The 18,735-nt window shown below is 42.7% G+C and overlaps 1 protein-coding gene across 1 annotated transcript in view; it reads right to left on the bottom strand.

Annotated features, from left to right (window-relative positions):
- Positions 1-222: 222 nt before the first annotated feature.
- The window catches only part of TGFBI (transforming growth factor beta induced), a 35,443-nt gene continuing 16,930 nt past the window's right edge, over positions 223-18,735 (bottom strand). Inside the window, exons 4-17 of the mRNA XM_045028392.1 lie at positions 17,100-17,257; positions 15,855-16,019; positions 14,372-14,518; positions 13,420-13,561; positions 11,454-11,666; positions 10,620-10,757; positions 10,177-10,322; positions 9,605-9,741; positions 8,642-8,772; positions 5,505-5,629; positions 4,723-4,825; positions 3,748-3,827; positions 2,551-2,575; positions 223-1,282 (exon numbers count right to left, since the gene is read on the bottom strand). Of these exons, the coding sequence (XP_044884327.1) occupies positions 1,242-1,282; positions 2,551-2,575; positions 3,748-3,827; positions 4,723-4,825; positions 5,505-5,629; positions 8,642-8,772; positions 9,605-9,741; positions 10,177-10,322; positions 10,620-10,757; positions 11,454-11,666; positions 13,420-13,561; positions 14,372-14,518; positions 15,855-16,019; positions 17,100-17,257 (1,751 nt within the window). The 3' untranslated portion in view covers positions 223-1,241. The remainder of the gene's footprint in view (positions 1,283-2,550; positions 2,576-3,747; positions 3,828-4,722; positions 4,826-5,504; positions 5,630-8,641; positions 8,773-9,604; positions 9,742-10,176; positions 10,323-10,619; positions 10,758-11,453; positions 11,667-13,419; positions 13,562-14,371; positions 14,519-15,854; positions 16,020-17,099; positions 17,258-18,735) is intronic.

The following is an 18,735-nucleotide window of genomic DNA, read 5'->3' as shown; positions in this document are numbered from 1 at the left end:
TCCAGTCCATTCTGCGGTGCAACCAGCCAAATTATGGCTGCTCAGGATTTGGGGAGAGAACTGCAGCAAGAGAAAACAAAAGAGGAAGGGGTCTCTTGTTTTGATCCCCACTCTAATGCAGACATGATTTGGCCCACAGTATTTACCAGGCCAAATATAACCTAGATTCGCAGCAAGTCCAAAGTCAAACTGTACCCTCAAGCAATAAAAATCATGCTGCTGTCGTTGGTCATATGTTTTTTATTTTATTTTTTTTTAAAAACAAACAAGTTATTACAAATGAATCATTTATTTGAAGGCTTCTGAGAGGGAGAAGTCTCATTGCAGATATGATGTATTTTCAGTCTTCTTGTGAACCAAGACAGCAAAGTCAAATCCATATGCATAAACAAAACCAAACAAAACAAGAACAGTTCAGACCGCAGTTTATATCATGCAAATCCCCTAATATCAACAGAAGGCTTTTTAAAAAAAAAAAAGCCAACCTCAAACTCAGCCTTGCATGGAAGGCTTTCAAAACATGTGGGGAGGAGGGAAAGATGTATTCTTTGGTTTAAAACACAATATTGCTCAGAAAACATTTAGTGAGTTCAACAAAAGGATAAGTTAAAATAATCACTGTGTAATCAATGATACGGTTGGCACTTAGGTGATCTATTGACTTGAAAGGTGATCATGTACAATTACAGCCTGGTCATTAGGGTGAATGTTTTCAGAAAGTGGCAGACACCGGATGCTTTTTAGAGGGAGGGAGTGGGTGCACAAAGTGAGACCATACTTTTGGTCTTGATTTTCAGGGGTGCTTAGAATCCACAACTGCAGTTGAAGTCAGAGGTGAAGGTAAGTCTTGATTCAGGAAAGTGTCCCTGTTCAGGATAGCTCTTAACTGTCCTGAACAGGGACGGACCCAAGTACGCGCTTAAGTGCTTTCCTCAACCAGAGCTGTAATCAGCACTTGTTCTTCTGAAAAATAAGGCCCACAACTACCACAGGTTGGATACCTAAACTTGAAGCATCCAGAATCAGGGGTTACTTCTGAAAAAAGTGTTAGCCTTAATGTACAGCTCCTACAGGTAAAAAAAGGAAGCAAAAATGGTTTAAAAAATATGGCTTTTTTTTCTCCTATCCATTCAAATGGAAACAAAATAAACTTAAGTGTGATATTTGGTTTTAAAAAACAAATTCTGTCCTTCCCTTAAAACCACAGCAAAAGCGGATTGTTCTGCTGAATGTTCTTCACTTTACTGTTTCATCCTTGCTAATAACCTGGAATATACAGGCGCTGAAAAGGAAGAAGATACAGATGTGAAAAATACAATGCACAGCAACATTTAATTCCACCTTCCCCTGGATTCATACAATATAATAAATCTCACTTGGACAGAAGAAATCAGTACCAGCCATATTACTGAAGTCAGTGGAAGGATTCCCACTGATTTTAATGGGCTCTTGGGTATGCTCACAGTGCATGTTTTGGGCTCATTCCTGAGGGCCAGTGAGCACTTAACCTCCACTGACTGCACAGGGAGTTGCAGGTGTTCAAAGCCTCTCAAAGATCTGGTCCTTTAAGTCCAATAAGAGGAGGCAAGAGTTTTATTTCTGATCTGCATTTCCTGTTTATTGGAACATCATTAATACTAAGCTTGCGGTTGCATGGTGGCACCTTGGTCTCTCCTGTGGCACACAAATAGTTACATCTCCAGAGGCCTGCAATGCTTTAGTCGAACCCAAGTTATTAGGCTCAATATAATGGCAACTGGGTGAAATTTAAATGGCCTGTGATATACAGAAGTCCGATGAGATGATCTAGTGGTTCCATCTGACCTTAAACTCTATGAAATAAAAAAAAAAACGTATGGTAACTGATGGTCTGGCCTTGTAACACCTACAGTATGTGACTGCACGCCAGCATCAGGGTGGGTAGGAAAATATTAAGGATCCCTTTAGAGCAGGGATCGGCAATCTTTGGCATGCGGCCTGTCAGGGAAAGCCGCTGGCGGGCCGGGACGGTTTGTTTACCTGCAGCGTCTGCATGTTCGGCTGATCGCAGCTCCCACTGGCTGCGGTTCGCCATTCCAGGCCAATGGAGGCTGGGGGAAGAGGTGGCCCAGCCTGCGCTGCTTCCCACAGCCCTCATTGGCCTGGAATGGCGAACCACGGCCAGTGGGAGCTGCGATTGGCCGAACCTGTGGACACGGCAGATAAACAAAACGTCCCAGCCCGCCAGCGGCTTTCCCTGACGGGCCGCATGCCAAAGGTTGCCGATCCCTGCTTTAGAGGATCATGGTGCAACTCCAACTGCAGGTTCCACATGGATTTTTTTTATTCAGCACTTATGAAATAGGTTGAAGGCAGCCTAACAGAACCTGTCTATTGGAGAAGGGATTGATTTAAAGTCATGAGTGGAAGTTGGTGACATGTAGAGTTCCGTGAGCACAATAGCAAACTGAGACCTATTTGAATTTGACTCCTAAAAGGGAAAGCAGAGGTGACAAAGGGCTAGTAAAATTGGAAACATCCCAGAGAATACAAGTAAGATGTGTTATTTACCTAGCCGAGCACTCCTCTGGGAGACCTGTAAGAAAAGAATATTTAAAACTAAAATAATTCTGACGCTTATCTATATTGGATAGCGACTAATTCATCAATATTTTCCAAGTGTAACTGAACAGAGCTAGTCAAAATGTTTGAAAACTACCAGCAAAAAAGGATTTGTTGAAAAATACAAGTCATTTTTTTAAACCGGCTTTAATATCGAAGCCTCAGCAGCAATAGCTTGTGCAGAATACAACTGCATCCTGCGTTCAGTGATGTGAGCTGCAGGAGGCATATTACACTGGCACGTCAAAGACAAACGCTGACTTCCTAGTTGTGTTTGGGGGCAAGCGAAGGTATTGACTATGATGGCTAAGGTCACAATCCTGAACAGGCTTCTGTATGTCTGTATTTAAACTTTATACACCAACGTCAATGGATGATTGTTCACAAACGTTAAGCACTTGCCTTTGTAGAATCAAACTCTAAAGTCCTACATGATTGGGGTTCTGGTTACCTGAGACACCTCCCCTCCATCTACCACCAGGGCCAAAGAGATCAGCTGGAGAGTTAGAGATTTTTAGAGTGTGCCATCAAGAGGCAGGTGGAAAGGCATTCTCAGTGGAAGGTCCCACGATTATGGAACTCTTTGCCCCAGTGCGCTAAAAGACCTTTGCCACTACAGATCCAGGATCAGTGTCAGGTCCATCTCCTCTCCAAGGCATTTTCCTGAGGGAAGGTCTGAGGTAGTTATGGGGTATGACATAGTTTAATGGTGAATAAGAATCTTCTACTTCTCCCATCGGTCAACAAGTTAAACATGTTACTTCCTGGTTTTTAGTTCTACAGTTACAATTATCTAGGAGTGCCTGGCACACTACAAACAAATGCAGAGGGGAAGCTCCCTGCAGTAGAGAACTTACTGGATCTGAACAAAGGAGCAGGGAAAGTGATGTAATAATGACATTTGAATACAACATATGCTGTTGAGGTTTGGCACGTGTCTTACAGCACCAGGATTTTATCTGCAATATGTTATAAAATGTATTTTTTTAAACTGTAAGCAAGAAAGAGACAACTGCTCAGGGTCCACAGTGTTATGGAATTAGTATTTTCATAAAATCAAAACCTGAATAAATATAATGATGCTTAAAAATTATTAATAGGTCTAATTTCAGAAGTGTCCCAATACATGAGATAAATTTTGTTTACCTTGGATAATGCAGATGCCTGTTTGAAGATTTCTAGTGCAGGATCTGCAGGCTCATCTCCTCTTTCTTGAGGTCTAAAAGCTGAGGGTGTAATTCAAACATCATTAATATATTTAAAATATTTCCTGCTTCCCTCTACTAGTGTTCTGTAGCTAGGCATGAAATCACACGTCAGTACAACAGCATCCATTGAATTAAAATACTTACTAGATCATCCCCCTTCCTCAGAGAGCCAAGCATGCAATGGTCCCGCAGCTGGTTCTGAGTAACTTGGGTTGATTTGAACTATTCGTGTGACAGCCCATTCTCTACTGTACTTTGTGTTGTACATAACAATAGCCAGATAGTCCCACTGTCCTTTACAAATTGCTCACTGTAGCCAATAGCTGTACAAAGTCACTACGCTACCATTAGCTCCTTCAGAGCAGGAGCACAATATATGAAGGCCCTGATTCATCCCTGGTCAGGACCACTCTTAAGCATGTGCTTATCTTTAAGCACATCTCAAGTTCCAGTGGCTTCAGCAGGACTGCTTACATGTTTAAAGCTAGGAACAGGCTTATGTAGCTTGCTGAACTGGGACCAAATTTGTGTGAACCTGAATAGAACCCAGATGAACAGTTTCAACTGTGACACCATATGTGGTAAAATAGATTAAAAACTACTGGATATTGATATTTTATAGTGTAACTGCATTGTGTAAAATGAACAGACTGTATGACTGATGGTATATTGCACAGCTGCTCACGAAATATCAAAAATTGTACCTATTCTACTAGCAGAACTTAAAGAACTAGTCTATTTGCTATAGCAAATACAGCTATACAATATATATCATTTTGCTTCCTACTAAACCTGCACAGAATACCCCTTCTCTTACCTTCTGCAGAGAAAACATATTTCCTTTTATAAACTGTGCAAAACATTACTGAAATTCCTAGCCAGCAGCTTTATATATTTAGAAATGTTGACCTACCTGGAGGTTGTAAGACAGCATTCACAGCATAAATCACACCATTAGTGGCCATGATATCAGTTTCAGCAACAGGTTCCTTGTTAACATTTACTACATTGTTTTTCTGGAGGTAGAAAAGAGTGAAACCACCATTTAATGGATGGGACAAAAAACTCCAAACCTCTACAATAAGGTTAGCCTGTTTTTTCCCTAGAAGGCTTTTCCTGAGATCTCAAGAAACAGTAGCCTCTGTTAAGACCGTTGGCTTCCTGAGGTTACACATCTCTCTGCTAGGAACCAGTGATGGCATTTAGTGAGAGCATATGTCCATTTGGAAGCTGTTCTGACCAGGGCCGGCTCCAGACCCCAGCGCGCGCTTGGGGCGGCATTTTGCCGGGAGGGCGGCAGGCAGCTCCGGTGGACCTCCCGCAGGCATGACTGCGGAGGGTCCGCTGGTCCCGCGGCTCCGGTGGACCTCCCGCAGGCATGACTGCGGAGGGTCCGCTGGTCCCGCGGCTCCGGTGGACCTCCCGCAGGCATGACTGCGGATGCTCCAGCGGAGCCGTGGGACCAGCGGACCCTCCGCAGGCACGTCTGCAAGAGGTCCCCCAGAGCCGCAGGACCGGCGACCGCCAGCGCGACCCCCGCGGCGTGCCGCCGTGCTTGGGGCGGCGGAATTCCTAGAGCCGCCTCTGGTTTTGACACTGTCCAAGTTAGCATAACCATATTGTTGAAAACAAACCAGAAAAAAAATTCCAAGGAAATCCCCCTCCCCTCCAAAAAAACCACACACAAACACTTACAGCGCTAACTTCAATTTTATCACCCTGCAGAGACTTCAATCTCACAAGAGCTCCAATTGCTCCACTGACCAAGATTTCATCCCCAATATGGTACTTCAGAATGGTAGCAAGTTCTTTAGCATTACCTGGCAGAAGAAACATATTTACAGGATAATGTTACAGCTTATTCCCTATACACTGGCATAGTTTTAAGAGATAAATGCCATATGCATATACAGGTGAGGTAATATCTTTTAATAAAAGATTATCTCACTATCTGGTCTCTATAATATCCCAGGACCAACATGGGTACACCACTGCATATGCATATAAAGTCACTTCACCCTCTACTGAAATCTAATCACCTCTGGCATCAAATGGAAAATATCATAGATAGTTCAAAGTACAGAGGTAATTTAGGGAGGTAAAACGTAAATATCTTAGCTGGATAGATAGAACATCACGGTTAACACTCATCTGTACAGAAAGTGCCCTGGGATCTTTAACCACAAACAGGCAGGACTAGAGCTGTGCAAATAACCAATTTTTCCTGTTTGCTGGCCAAAGTGGGGTGGGGCGGGGCGGGGAGAATCAAAAAAAGTTTGTTTCCGTTTGAGCCAATACCAAAAACTTCAACGCAATTTAAACAAATTAAAAAAAAATAATTCCAGATCAAAAGTAGCGTTTTACTTGACCCAAAACCAAGTGTGTAATTGAGTTTTTCTAAAACTTTTAAAAATAAAACTGAAGTAAAATTCTAAGCAAAACATTGTTTTGTTTTGAGTTGAAAAATTGAGATGTTTTATTTTTAAAAAGTCGAAAAACATTTCAACCTAAACAATCCAGGGAATCGACACAAATTCACAAAATGTTTCAGTCGACCCAAATCTGCATCTGTTGGGAAGGAGGGCGGGGGGGAAGTTTTATCTGGAAAGCATCACCCAACTGTAGTCAAGACCAGTTTATGGTCCAAAAGATAGTTGTGTCAGTAGTGCAGCGCCCTCAAACCCCATGCAGAGGTATTGGGTCAATAGTCACTCGTAGATATTTCCTGCTGCTTCCAGTTGGTTTCCCATCCTAGTACAGATCAGTCCCGACCCTGCTTAGTTTATGAAATCTAACAAGATGACAACCCAGAGCCACTCCCAGTCACTTCATTTTTCAACATGCCCCTCATCTTCTCTTTCTCCAAAATTAAGTGTTTCTTTATATTATTTGCTTTATTTCCTGGTGTTGATTGGGTTTAAAAAAAAAGAAAAGAAAAGTAGGAACTCAGAATCTCGTCTGCTAGTTCACATATCACCAGAGTTGCTGATACTAATATTACTCTAAAATAGATGCAAAGCTTGCTCATAATGAGCTAAATTGTGGCATTAGTGACTCTTCACCTGGTTCACCTATTTTCATGGAACCAACAGCGTTTACAGACATTGGTATCACAGAGTCTGATCCAAACCCCACTGACATCAAACAAGAGTCTCTATTGAATTCACTAGGCTTTGGCTCAGGGCCTGGAAGAACCAAGTTGATATATTCCTCGCAATTCGTTCCCTGGTTAGCCAGAGAGTGGGGCAACAGTGGACATCGATCTCTCTCATTTTCTCCTTAGAGATGCAGTGCCAACAACTAAACTCTAGGTCAGACAGAACATGTGATGCTAAGGTATTCAGGCACCTAACTTCCACTGATTTTAATGAGAGGAAGGCACCTAAATCCATTTAAAAATCTGGGCCTGTGTCCAAAATGAAAGCAGCCCATTTAACGAGATGTATATTTTATTTCAGTAGCTTAGTGAGATGAAGTTGCAAGTCTTTTCCTCTGTGGTCTGTGTGAGTCAGTTCACACTGCATATCCTCACCAGCATGATTCACTTCACCTTCAGAACCATAAGCTAAATATTTGCTTAGAAAAAACCAAGAACATTTCAAGCACTCACATCTGGGATATTTCACCCGTGGAGCTGGTTACAGTAGTTGCAAAAACAGTTGTGAAATATTTATACGTATAAACACTAGAATGACTGCACAGGCTGATGTAATAGATTACTGCTCCATGCACTTAAAAGGATAGCCAGCTACCATATACAGACGCTTTACAGATTATGAGGTCAGTGTTTGGTTGGGTTTTAAATGAATACCCAGCATTCTTTCCAAACCACATCCATTTTTAACTCAAAAAAAGGGACAACATTCTGTTGCTTATACAGAAGATGGCTGTCAAAGTTCTCATACTTTTTCCATGTCATGTCTGCAAGCCTGTGCTTTACCACAGTGGTTCTCAACCAGGGGTCCAGGGCCGTTAAGGGGGAGCACAAAGCAGGTTTCAGAGGGTCTGCCAAGCAAGGCCAGTGCTGGACTCGCTGGGACCCAGAGTGGAGAGCTGAAGCCCCACCGCATGGGTCTGAAGCCCGAGGCCTTTAGCCCTGTCACGTGGGATTGAAGTTGAAGCCTGAGCAATGTGGCTTTGTGGGGGCCCCCTGTTGCGTGGGGGCCCCAGGCAATTGGCCTGTTTGTTACCCCCTAATGCCGGCCCTGGCTTTTATATGCAGAAAAAACAGTTGTAACAACATGTTGAGGGGGGCCTCAGAAAGTAAAAGGTTGAGAACTCCTGCTTTACAAGACATCAGTCTCCTCCTGGTCTTTATCTTTTCCTAGTCCAAAATATCGGTCTCTTTCTTATAGCCAGATTTGTTTTCTTCCTTCCCTGCAGGCAGGTTCATAGGTCTTGCACTGCCGGCATGTGAGGACCAGAGACTGCAAGTGCCAACAGCATTGCTAGAAACACCACGGTCAGGTGAAGCAATTGTGGTTCCATGGGCCCAACCAGTCTACACTTGCCAGCAGAGCTAAGCCCAGGCAGGGGAGTGTTCACTGCATGCTCTGAACAATCATACAGATGCCACTGTATCCCCAATGTTCCCAGAGACCTTGTATCTGCCTCACTGGAAAATTTAAGGCCACTTTTTGATGCCTGCTGTACAGATCACAAGCTTTCTGTTGGGGCATGGCATATGAGTTGGTTATGTAGGAGGAGAGCTTTCAATGGATAGGGAGACGCACGAATTTTAAGGATCAAAGAATGCAATATTGAAGGCATATTTATCCTGGTCAGTCCTTCAACATTACACAACATTAAAAATCAGATCTATGGATATTTACCCATAAGTTTGTTCAGTTCCCCTTGTGGCATAGCTCGGAAAGCTTCGTTTGTTGGAGCAAACACCGTGAAGGCACCTGGCCTATTTAATGTCTCCATTAGACCTGCAGATTGGATGGCAGCCACCAACGTACTGCAAGACACACACAACACACAGTTGTAGGCAGTGCTTAATTCGTAATGAAAGAGGTGCTGGGGCTGAAGCAATTACATGCAGGGGCTCAAGCAATTTTTTACATTCATAACCGATGCAGCAAGCCCAGAGGTGCCAAGGTTAGAAGCCGCCCAGCCTAGAGGTGCCAGGGCTCAGCCCTGGCACAAATTAAACACTGGCTGTAGGCTTCATTTGTTTAAGCCCACATTATCATTCTAATGGCAGAGACATTCAGTGAAAGAGTAACTGCTGTAGTTATTTCCAAGAAGAATTATAATGTTAAAGCTACAAAATACAATAGGTTCTGGCAAATAATTTAATTGAAAAAGTTGATTGACAAGTTGTTAAGGCCTAATCCAAAGTCCACTGAAGTTAATGGCAGTCTCTCTGGGGCTCTGAATCACATTCTGACTGTATTCACCTACAGATGATTCTTTTTAAATCCCAGTCCAGCTCCCACTGAGTTGGTCTATGGCCCTTTAATAATTGGAAACAAATTGGGGGACGCAAGAGATATTCTGGACTCATTTCGTACTTAAATGAATTTTAAACCCCATTTTTCATTTAAAGTTATGCTGCTTATAATTTAGGAAGACACGCATTGAGATGCTTTTTCATTAACAAATTATATATAGAAATGACTTCAACCCATAGTTAATTGGAATTGCTTTGAAAACTCTGTTGCTACTGCAAGACTAACAGTGAGAACAAAATGTCACCTCGTCTGTTCTCTGTGCATTCAGATATTGTGCTCACCACCACAGTATCAGAGCACTTTCCATAAGGTGCATTAAGCAATAGGACTGCACACCTGAAACGTTGGTCTGCCTTTAGAACATCCATGACTGTTCCGACTGGTGGAGTCAACATTTTGTCCACCGTAAACAAGGTGCCAAACCTTCCTCTCCTGTCATGGGCAGCAATACAGACGTTTTCAATGCAGAGGTTCTGCAAATATAAACACAGACAAAATAAGTTAAAATACACTTCAAGGGACAGAATATTTTAATTGTTACGTTGTTTGTTTGTATTTTTCACTTTGATACTTCATTCAAGCTATTTTTTTATATTATTATATAAATTAGCCCTTAGCAGGCTTGAATATGTATAACTGAGGGTACCATTTGGCTTCCATAATCTTTGCTACAGATGATGATGGATGAGAAAGAAAGAATGCAGCCTGACTCTCAGATCCCACACTGAGTTTGCAGATCTGCGTTGAAAACCTGGCCCCATTGAATTCAATGGAAGAAATCCCATTGACTTCACTGGGGCCAGTATTTCACCCCTGATGGGTTATCAGTGAGACACTAATACAGAGCAACAGCCCTGCTAGAGCAATAATACGGTATCAGACTAAGAAAGAGTTAAATAGACACTCACATTGCGGTACACAAAAACTCTCAGTTCTTTGCCACCCAGAGTTTCTAGCGTCTGTCCATGGTAAAGATATTTAGAAGAAAGCTGTTCTTTAAGAATGTGATCTAGAAGCAAACTCTTCGTGTTCCGATTCATAGGAGGAGTCCCATCTGCAGCAAAAAAGCATTTCAACACACAGTGATTGATTTTAACACTATCATTAAGACTCCACAAGGATCTAAATAATAAATATGGTATCTATGTTGCCTTTCAGTTTCAAAACCAGTCTGTTCCCCAAGTAGAACCAGCTTACGTGAGAGAGAGCGCGCGCATATATATGTGCAGAGATCTCAATGAAGAATGCAATCTTTAACAATAGTAAAAATCTGACATGCAACTCTGGTTCCTCCCAGAAGCAGGTCTATGATCAGAACCAATGGAACATTTAGAAGATTTCCAAAGTTTACCTTTGAACACAGTGTTTATTGGGGCAAGAAGTGTCACACGCTCATTTCCAGTGAGATGAGAGCTGAGATCAGCTTGTCTAAAAAGGTCAATAGACGTTGAAACATCAGATTCTTTACCTAACTCAAACAAAGTTTTAGCTAAAGAAAAAACAAAAACAAAATCACTTGTTATTTGTTTCAGCCTGGAGTACCATCTATTTGTAATTAGAAATACATACTAAGGAGCAATGCATATTGCTGGAAAGCAAATGGATGCAAAAATGATCATGAGCACTACTTATTTCCAAAGCAGTCATCCTGGGATTTTCAAAGCAGACACTGAATTTCAAAGGGAGTTGGATGTCCCAACTCTTAGGTTTCTCTGAAAGTCCCAGCCTTGATTTTTTTTTTGACTGAATACAACACCCATCTTCTCTTTGCCTTCTGTTGAGTTATTTCCAATGAGTCCTTCATTAAAGAACCTTAGAATTTTAAATTAGACACCCTGTTAAACTGTAATGATACAAAATTCTACTGAAAAAACAGATTTCCAAAGCAGGGTTGGAGAGGAGGAGCATAAGGACATCCATGTAAAGGTGCATGTTAACCTCCCTAAAGGATCATGAAAAACCCTGTATTTGCACATACAGGTCAGGTAATTGGGAACCTAATGACATACATAATTACCTAATTTGTATGCGCAAATACCAGCTTAGGTGGGCAGACATATTAGTATGTGCACCGGCATGCTTATTACATTGCCCAGTTAATATTCTATCACAAAATATATAAAACCCCACTAAATGTACTGCTCCAAACAACAAAAAAATCCAGGATACAGATCAATGATTTTACCTGAGTCTGGAATCAGAAGCTCATTAACAAAATGGACTACACCATTGATAGCTAGCATATCCTTTTCAGCAATGATAGGCCTTCCATTCAGGGTGAGTTCATCACCAGTACAGCCTACTTCCAACATGGTACCTTCCAGAGTCTCCATTGACAAGCCAGCAATAATGGCCTCAGCACACATGGCTGATTTCAATATGTGATGGTTTAACAGGTCTAGGAGAGAGAAAACGCACACGGTAAACAGAAGTGTTGAAAGTCAGCTTAGAAATCATTATTTGTAGTGCCCAGGAGCCCTAGTCAAGGACCAGAACCCCACTGTGCTAGGCAACATACAAAGACCTATCCCAAAAGAGCTTACAACGATTGATAAGATTTTACAGCCTATGGACTAAGACCCCTGCAAGTGACAAAACCTGCACAAAAGGAGTAATTTACGGTACTCGAGTTTTTATACAGAATACAATCTAGTTTTTGCTACATTAGCAAAGATTTAGAATTGAATTCTCTCTCTCTCTACTTGTGTAAACGGGCAGACGTTATTATAGGTTTTAGTAGCGGAATCTTCACTCTGCAAGATGCAGAAGACCATAATTCAGTGTAATAGCAACCATCCTCATTTGGAGGCCACGCTTCACTCAAAGCTGCCGAGGAAGTAGTGAAATGTGAATAGATGCTCCATTCTATTCCAAGATATGGGTCTACATGCTATCCAGAGAGTTACATCAATGGAAACCTGAAGGAGCTATATTGATGTCAGTGAGTTTCTCCAGATTTACTGTGCTATAGTTGAGGGTAGGTTTTGGCCTGAGATATTTAACTTCCCTAGTAAAAATTAATAATCTTCTGCTGGTGATAAAGGCCAGATACCAGCCCCAACAAACTCCCCTTTATGCCACTCCAGTAACCCAAAGGGATGCAACAAGGGATTTCTTCCCACTCCCACCCCTCGTAGGCTCAGCATTACTTCCTCTCAATCTCAGAGCTTGGGGTTGGATGGCATGCAATCCCAGGCTGCATAACAGCTCCTAGGGGGCCACCACCAGCATCTCACAGACTGCTGTAACTTATATCTGGAACTTGAAGCGGTCACTGGCTGGAGGGAGTGCAAAGGTGGATCTTAGCCCACTCTCAAGGTCCTACAATAAGCAGGACTTGGCTGGATACAAGGGTCTGTGTCCAGATGGCCATTCAGATGGACTGGGAGCTGTGGAACCGATCACATCACCAAGGTAGCGTGGCCCATAATTTTACTCTCTAAAAAAACTCATTAAGCTGCCTGGATGTTTATAGCAGGAGAAACACTTTCCCCTCTTTACACAGCAGCCCAAGAAGTGCATTCGTTTTGATCTGAAGAGAGTAATTCTTTTTGGCCCAAATCCGGCCCCATCCCTGTGTGGGTGCAAAGGCTGTCCTACACAGCAGGAGAGCTGTAGTTCCACTTCACGGCGTGGGCATAGGCTGTTTGTGCAAGGATCCTTGGCCCTCTTCATGCCATAGAGCGGAGTTCCCAGTGCACTCACACACACTGGCTCTGTAGCAGTAAGGTAGAGCTGGAGGATTAGTTGCTTTGTGTGTCTTATGATTTTTTTGCCCACTCAGGCAGAGATTTCTAAAGGAGTTTGGAGTCAAACTCTCCAATGCCTTTGGAAATCCCAGCCTCTGGTCCCCTGTGAACCACTGCGTGCTCTGGGGAGTGCATGGCTTCCTCTCTTTCCCCTATGGAGTTCTCCTATGCCCAGCTAACACACACACACAGAGCTTGGTGCAGCATGTGGACCTTAAGTTCCCCATGTTTTGTCCTAAAGGAAAGGATGTGCCATCTAGTGTAAAAAAAAAAAAAGGATAATGTCAAGTGGATTATTCCAGCCTATGTCAGAGCGTATCAAGGGTCAGTTCTCTTACTTACCTACCTGAGCTGCAAAAATACTTTTCTACCTTTCAACACACTTGGTAAACTGTCATTTACCTTTGAGAGCTTCTGGGTCCCCAAGGATCCTGTTCAGTGTTTCTTGTGGGATCTTCTCAAAGGCTTCATTGGTTGGAGCCAAGAGTGTGAACTGACCATCATTTTCTAACAAGGTATTAAGACCAGACGCAGCCACAGCAGCCTTTAAAGAAATGGGAGGAGAGAGGTTAGGATACACTCAACAAGAACAGAAAGAAGGAAAAACATTCCCCCCCGCCCAGACAAGGGCTAAGGAGCAGACTTTTAAAAGCATCTGGTGCTTATCTACATCCATAGGCACCAAAATACCTTTTCTTAAAAATCTGGCCTTATGTACTTAGCAGTGCCTCACCCTTCAGGCAGGCAATCTTTGGAACACATCGGGGGGAGGGGGGACTTCCTAACCAGTGGTTTAGGGCTTGCTCCAATACCTATTGAAGTCAATGAAAAGGATCCGAGTGACTTCAAACAGCACTGGCTCAGCTCCTTAACCTGGTTAACTGGGAAATGCCAGTTTATGTTTAGATGTTAAAGTTCAATGTATAAGATGTGCATTAACAATTAATACTTTATTTATTAAATCAATTGGGTCAATGTTTCTGAACAGTAACATCTAATGCCAGGATTTTCAAAAGGAAATAAGGGCGTGAGGCCTGGTGTACATTTAAGAAGTTTTACCAAAATAACTGTCAGTAAGCAGTGATTTTTTTATTGACAGAGTTAAACCAGTAAAAGCCTCTGTGTAGACAGTTATACCAGTATGAGATGCTTTATACTGATATAGATTCCAAATCAGAATAAGCTATATCAGCATAGGCACTTTGCTGGCAAAGATAAAGCAGCAAAACTTTAAAGTGCAGACAAGTCCTTGGTTACGTACATCCTAATGAAATTCAGTGGGAGTTGGACACCTCTGAAAATCATGAATGAAAGCATGAACTAACACACTTGTAAACCCTTGAGATGAACTCACCCTAAGAGTTTCAAGATTTTCATCGGTCTCAACAATTTGCTGGATAGTGTTCGTTGTGGTGGCGATGACTTTATCTATCAGATGGACCACTCCATTGGTGGCATGATGGTCTGCTTTCAAAAGTCTGGCACAGTTCACAGTCACGATCTGCAGAGGAAACGATCCAGAGGGGATTGAATTCAATTAATAAAAAAAACAAAACCCACAATCCACAAACTGCATTAGTACAAGGAGAAGTTAAAGAAATCGGTGTAGAGAGGATGTGATGCTATTAAGCATCAGAAAGCAACAGTGTCTTTCTGTGGAACTGCTCTCAGGAGCTCTCTTACAAACCATTCCTCTATAAGTAACTCTACTGTTCACTGCATCTGCAACTCAACAGCATGCAGCTTGGTTAACCAGTCCCAATATACAGGAAATAATAATAATAAAAAAAAATTACTGGACAAACTAAAGTTGTACTGTACTATAGGTCCCACCCTTACTCGAATGAGTAATCCAGTGACTTCAGTGTACCTGTAAATAAGAATTACTCATGTAAGTAAGGGTTGCAGGCTCAGGCCCTATATCTAGAAAGATGACATTCATATATATTCTAAAGAAGTGGTTATCCTTTATAAGAGTGACAAACTACAGTGTGATTATGCTTTATGATACCTCTAAATCATATATGCTAGAAGACTAGCAACATAATGAATCTAATTGCCTTTTAGTTTCATACTTAATACTCATGCATCTGACGAAGTGGGTATTCACCCACGAAAGCTTATGCTCCAATACATCTGTTAGTCTATAAGGTGCCACAGGACTCTGTTGCTTTATACTTAATACTGTAATGACTCTGAAGTTATACTTTTCAATAAATGCTACTAGTATATAGTTTTGTAATCAGAAGCTTAAAACCCATTTGACATAATTATACTGCAGAAAAACTATTCTCACTATAGTATGAAGTATAAGCAAATAGGTACACTCAGGTAAGCATGCTGATGTTAACATTACTGCAACATCTGTGTATAAAAATTGTATACAAGCTCCTTGTGCACCTATATACTGAACCAGGTATTTATATATAGAACAATGTTATATCTATTTCTTATGTATATCCACGCATCTATATTCTACTGAGAATCAGCTCCTTCAGATGCTCCACCCCATGCTGCACTAAGCAGAGCTCCGCAACAGAAGAGAATCAAGCTGAGTCTACGGTGTTGTGCCAATATCTGCTCAGCTAATTTGGGGCTCAATCCTGAGACATGCAGAGTACCTTCAATTCTCATTGAGGTCAATGGGCACTGATCACCTTCCTGCACCAGACCCTCTTCCTCAGAGTTTTTGGTCTATTTATCATTAATATTTTACCAAAAAAAAGAGACAGTACAAGAAGTCTGGGGTCACTAGCATAGATCCATTGACTTGCATCAATTTACTCCATTTGAGGATCTGGCCCCCATTGTTACAGTAGTACAAGTAATTAACTTACTCCATTAGGATAGTGGTGAATCTGGAGATCAATATTCTGGTACATTGAAGGAAGAGACGTTCCATGTTTCAGGTCATCTGTTAGGACCCGTCTGTTCACCATATGGTAGCGAAGAGCATTTAGCAGTTCAATGTTAACATTACTGACCAATGAATCCAACATTTCCTGAAAATAAGCAAAAAAAAAAAAAATCAAAATTTTGCCAGAAAATTACTTAGTGCCATTAAATCTAGTATAAATAGAATTCCTTCAATAGCAGGAGCACTCATATTGCACAGGGATCTTCCAGCACGGATCTTGACTCCCAAATGGATTCTACAGCCCTCCATACCACTAAAGTTCCCTGGTAACATCTTTCAATAATCTGTCTATTGAAATTTTGTTGAGAAAAACTATTGATCCAGTGAACCAATATTTCAAATGTCTGTTTTAAAATGAAAGTTGGGAAAACCTAAGGGACACGTTTGTCTTGGACTTTAAAGCCATACTTTCATGTATAACTAGCCATAACTTTGTATGCGTCTAGCCATGAACTTTAATTTACGATCATCATTTGTATTGCGGTAGCTCCTAGAAAGTCTACAAACAAGGATCGGAGTGCCATTATGCTAGGCACAGCAGGTGCACGTAATGAAAAGATCGTCCCTGGCCCAATATCTATTTATTTACTATTAAAATGTACATATCTGGTGTTGTCTCAGCACACTAGGTGAATGAGTCTGAATTCTCTCCCATTCCTAGGAATGGTCTCTCTGGCTCAGGGCTGAGGCACACTGATGTGACTTGCAGTGAATGCTTTTTCCTGATAACGTGTAATTGAACTAAGGAACTCACTGTCACATGAAGTCATTGAGGTCAAGAATTCAAAGAGAGACTGGACATTTATATGGCTAACAAGAATATCCAGAGTGATCTTCATTAAAGATCCATAAAAAAATTGGAGGGATATTAACACTCATGCTTTAGGGCTTCAGACATCTTCTAACTGTTAGAAATCGTCATGAGACCTAAGATGGGATAGGAAGCAGATCTGATACTCCAGGGTTCTTGCACCTTCCTCTGAAGCATCTGGGGCTGTCAGAGATATGATGCTGGACTATATGGACCTAGCTCTGATCTAGCAGGGCAATTCCTATGCTGGAAGCTTACGCTGCCTCTGGCAGGGCTGTACCTATTATGAGGACTCAGTGCTGTGAATCTATAAGAGTCGGGGAGAAATAAGAAGGAAGATGGATTTAATCTTACAGCAGGCAAAGCAGCCCAGGCCTCATTGTTTGGGGCAAAGATTGTAAAACTTCCAGGTGCTTCGATTTCTGGTTTCAGGTTAGAGCTGAGAGAGTACAATTGTGTGGTGGCGGCTCCAACAATCCCCAGGGTATCGTAGATGTTTGAAAGTGGCAATGCTGAAAGAAGAAAATATCAAATTTGATAACACGGTAGCAGTTCCAGCCCGCAGCCATTCCTATCTCCCTGCAAATTGCTGAATGAAAACAGAGCTGCTGGCAAAAATGTATCTGGAAATGAAACACATCAGCGAACTCAGCCAAAGGTCTAGGTGCACCACTCGATTTCCCACCTCCCCCAAGACATAGCAGGATGTAATATACAATCGCACAATGTTCTGTGTGCTGACAACTTCATCCCCCAGCCCTGAATTCGTCTGAAATGGCCCCCCTCTCATATGTCTAATACCAACAAATATAATACTAGTTTATCCTTCGCTGCTGTCCTAAAGCTGGGTGAGATTCTGATCACAATTACAGCAGTTTAAATCCAGAATCAACAACTTTAAATGGAGTTACTTTGGATTTATACTTGTGTAAAACGACAGTCCAAATTGGGCCCCCATGTAACTGGGGTTAGAAACTCAAGAACCAAAGAGGTTTATCAGTTTCACATGGTCTGTCATTAGACCTGAGGTTTTACATTTCTCCCTGATCACATTTAGAGATGGGGGCTCACATTTTGAGGTTTAGATTTGTACATTTTGGTCCTAGGAGATGTAAACTGCCGAGTACACTGTGTCCCAGGTGGAATCTCCCTGGCCAGTGGTGGTATCACCTTCCCTTTGGGCTGGTCTAATCTCCCTTGGGTCCCCTTCACCCTCATAGAAGCTGCCTGTGGGATATACTGAATCAATGCATCCCCTGCTACTCCAACCACACCAACTCTGGGCAAGCACTGTCCATTTCCAGAGCTGACTAGCTGCAGGCACCTCACTAGTACAGAGACAGGGCCACCCGGGCGGGGTACCCCCACAAGAGTTTTTCAGGGCCCTGGAGCAGGGTCCTTCACTTGCTCCGGGGGCCCCAGAAAACTCTCGTGGGGCCCGGGCCCCCAGAGCTTCTTCCGTTCCCAGTCTTCGCCAGCGGTGGGGTCCTTCCATTCAGGGACCCGCCGCCGAAGTGCCCCGAAGACCCGCTGCGGGGGCCCCCGTCGCCGAATTACCACCGAAGACCTGGCTGCACTTTGGCGGCGGGTCCCGCTACGGTGGTAATTTGGTGGCGGGGGGCCCCCACCGCAGGTCTTTGGGGCACTTCAGTGGCGGGTCCTGGAGCGGAAGGACCCGCCGCAGCCAAATTACCGCCAAAACGGGGGCCCCCCGCCACCGAAGACCCCAGAATCCTCTGGGCGGCCCTGTACAGAGACTGCAGAACCTTGTGCTGCTGCAACATCCCACCAGGTAAACTTGCCTCCTGCAGGACACACTAATGAATATGCCTGACCGAATCCAATGCGAGCAGCTTCTCCCTTTCATGAGCCCCAAATTCCAGCGGGCCAGATCCTCGGCTGGTATAAATCTGCACCGTACCTTGATCTCAGGGGAGCTTCACCAATGGGCACCAGCCGAGAATTTGGTCTGCAGCGTTTAAAATTAAAT

This window comes from Mauremys mutica, chromosome 8 (assembly GCF_020497125.1).
Source record: "Mauremys mutica isolate MM-2020 ecotype Southern chromosome 8, ASM2049712v1, whole genome shotgun sequence".
NCBI classification, from domain to species: Eukaryota; Metazoa; Chordata; order Testudines; family Geoemydidae; genus Mauremys; species Mauremys mutica.
This window is presented reverse-complemented; position numbering and strand designations above follow the sequence as displayed.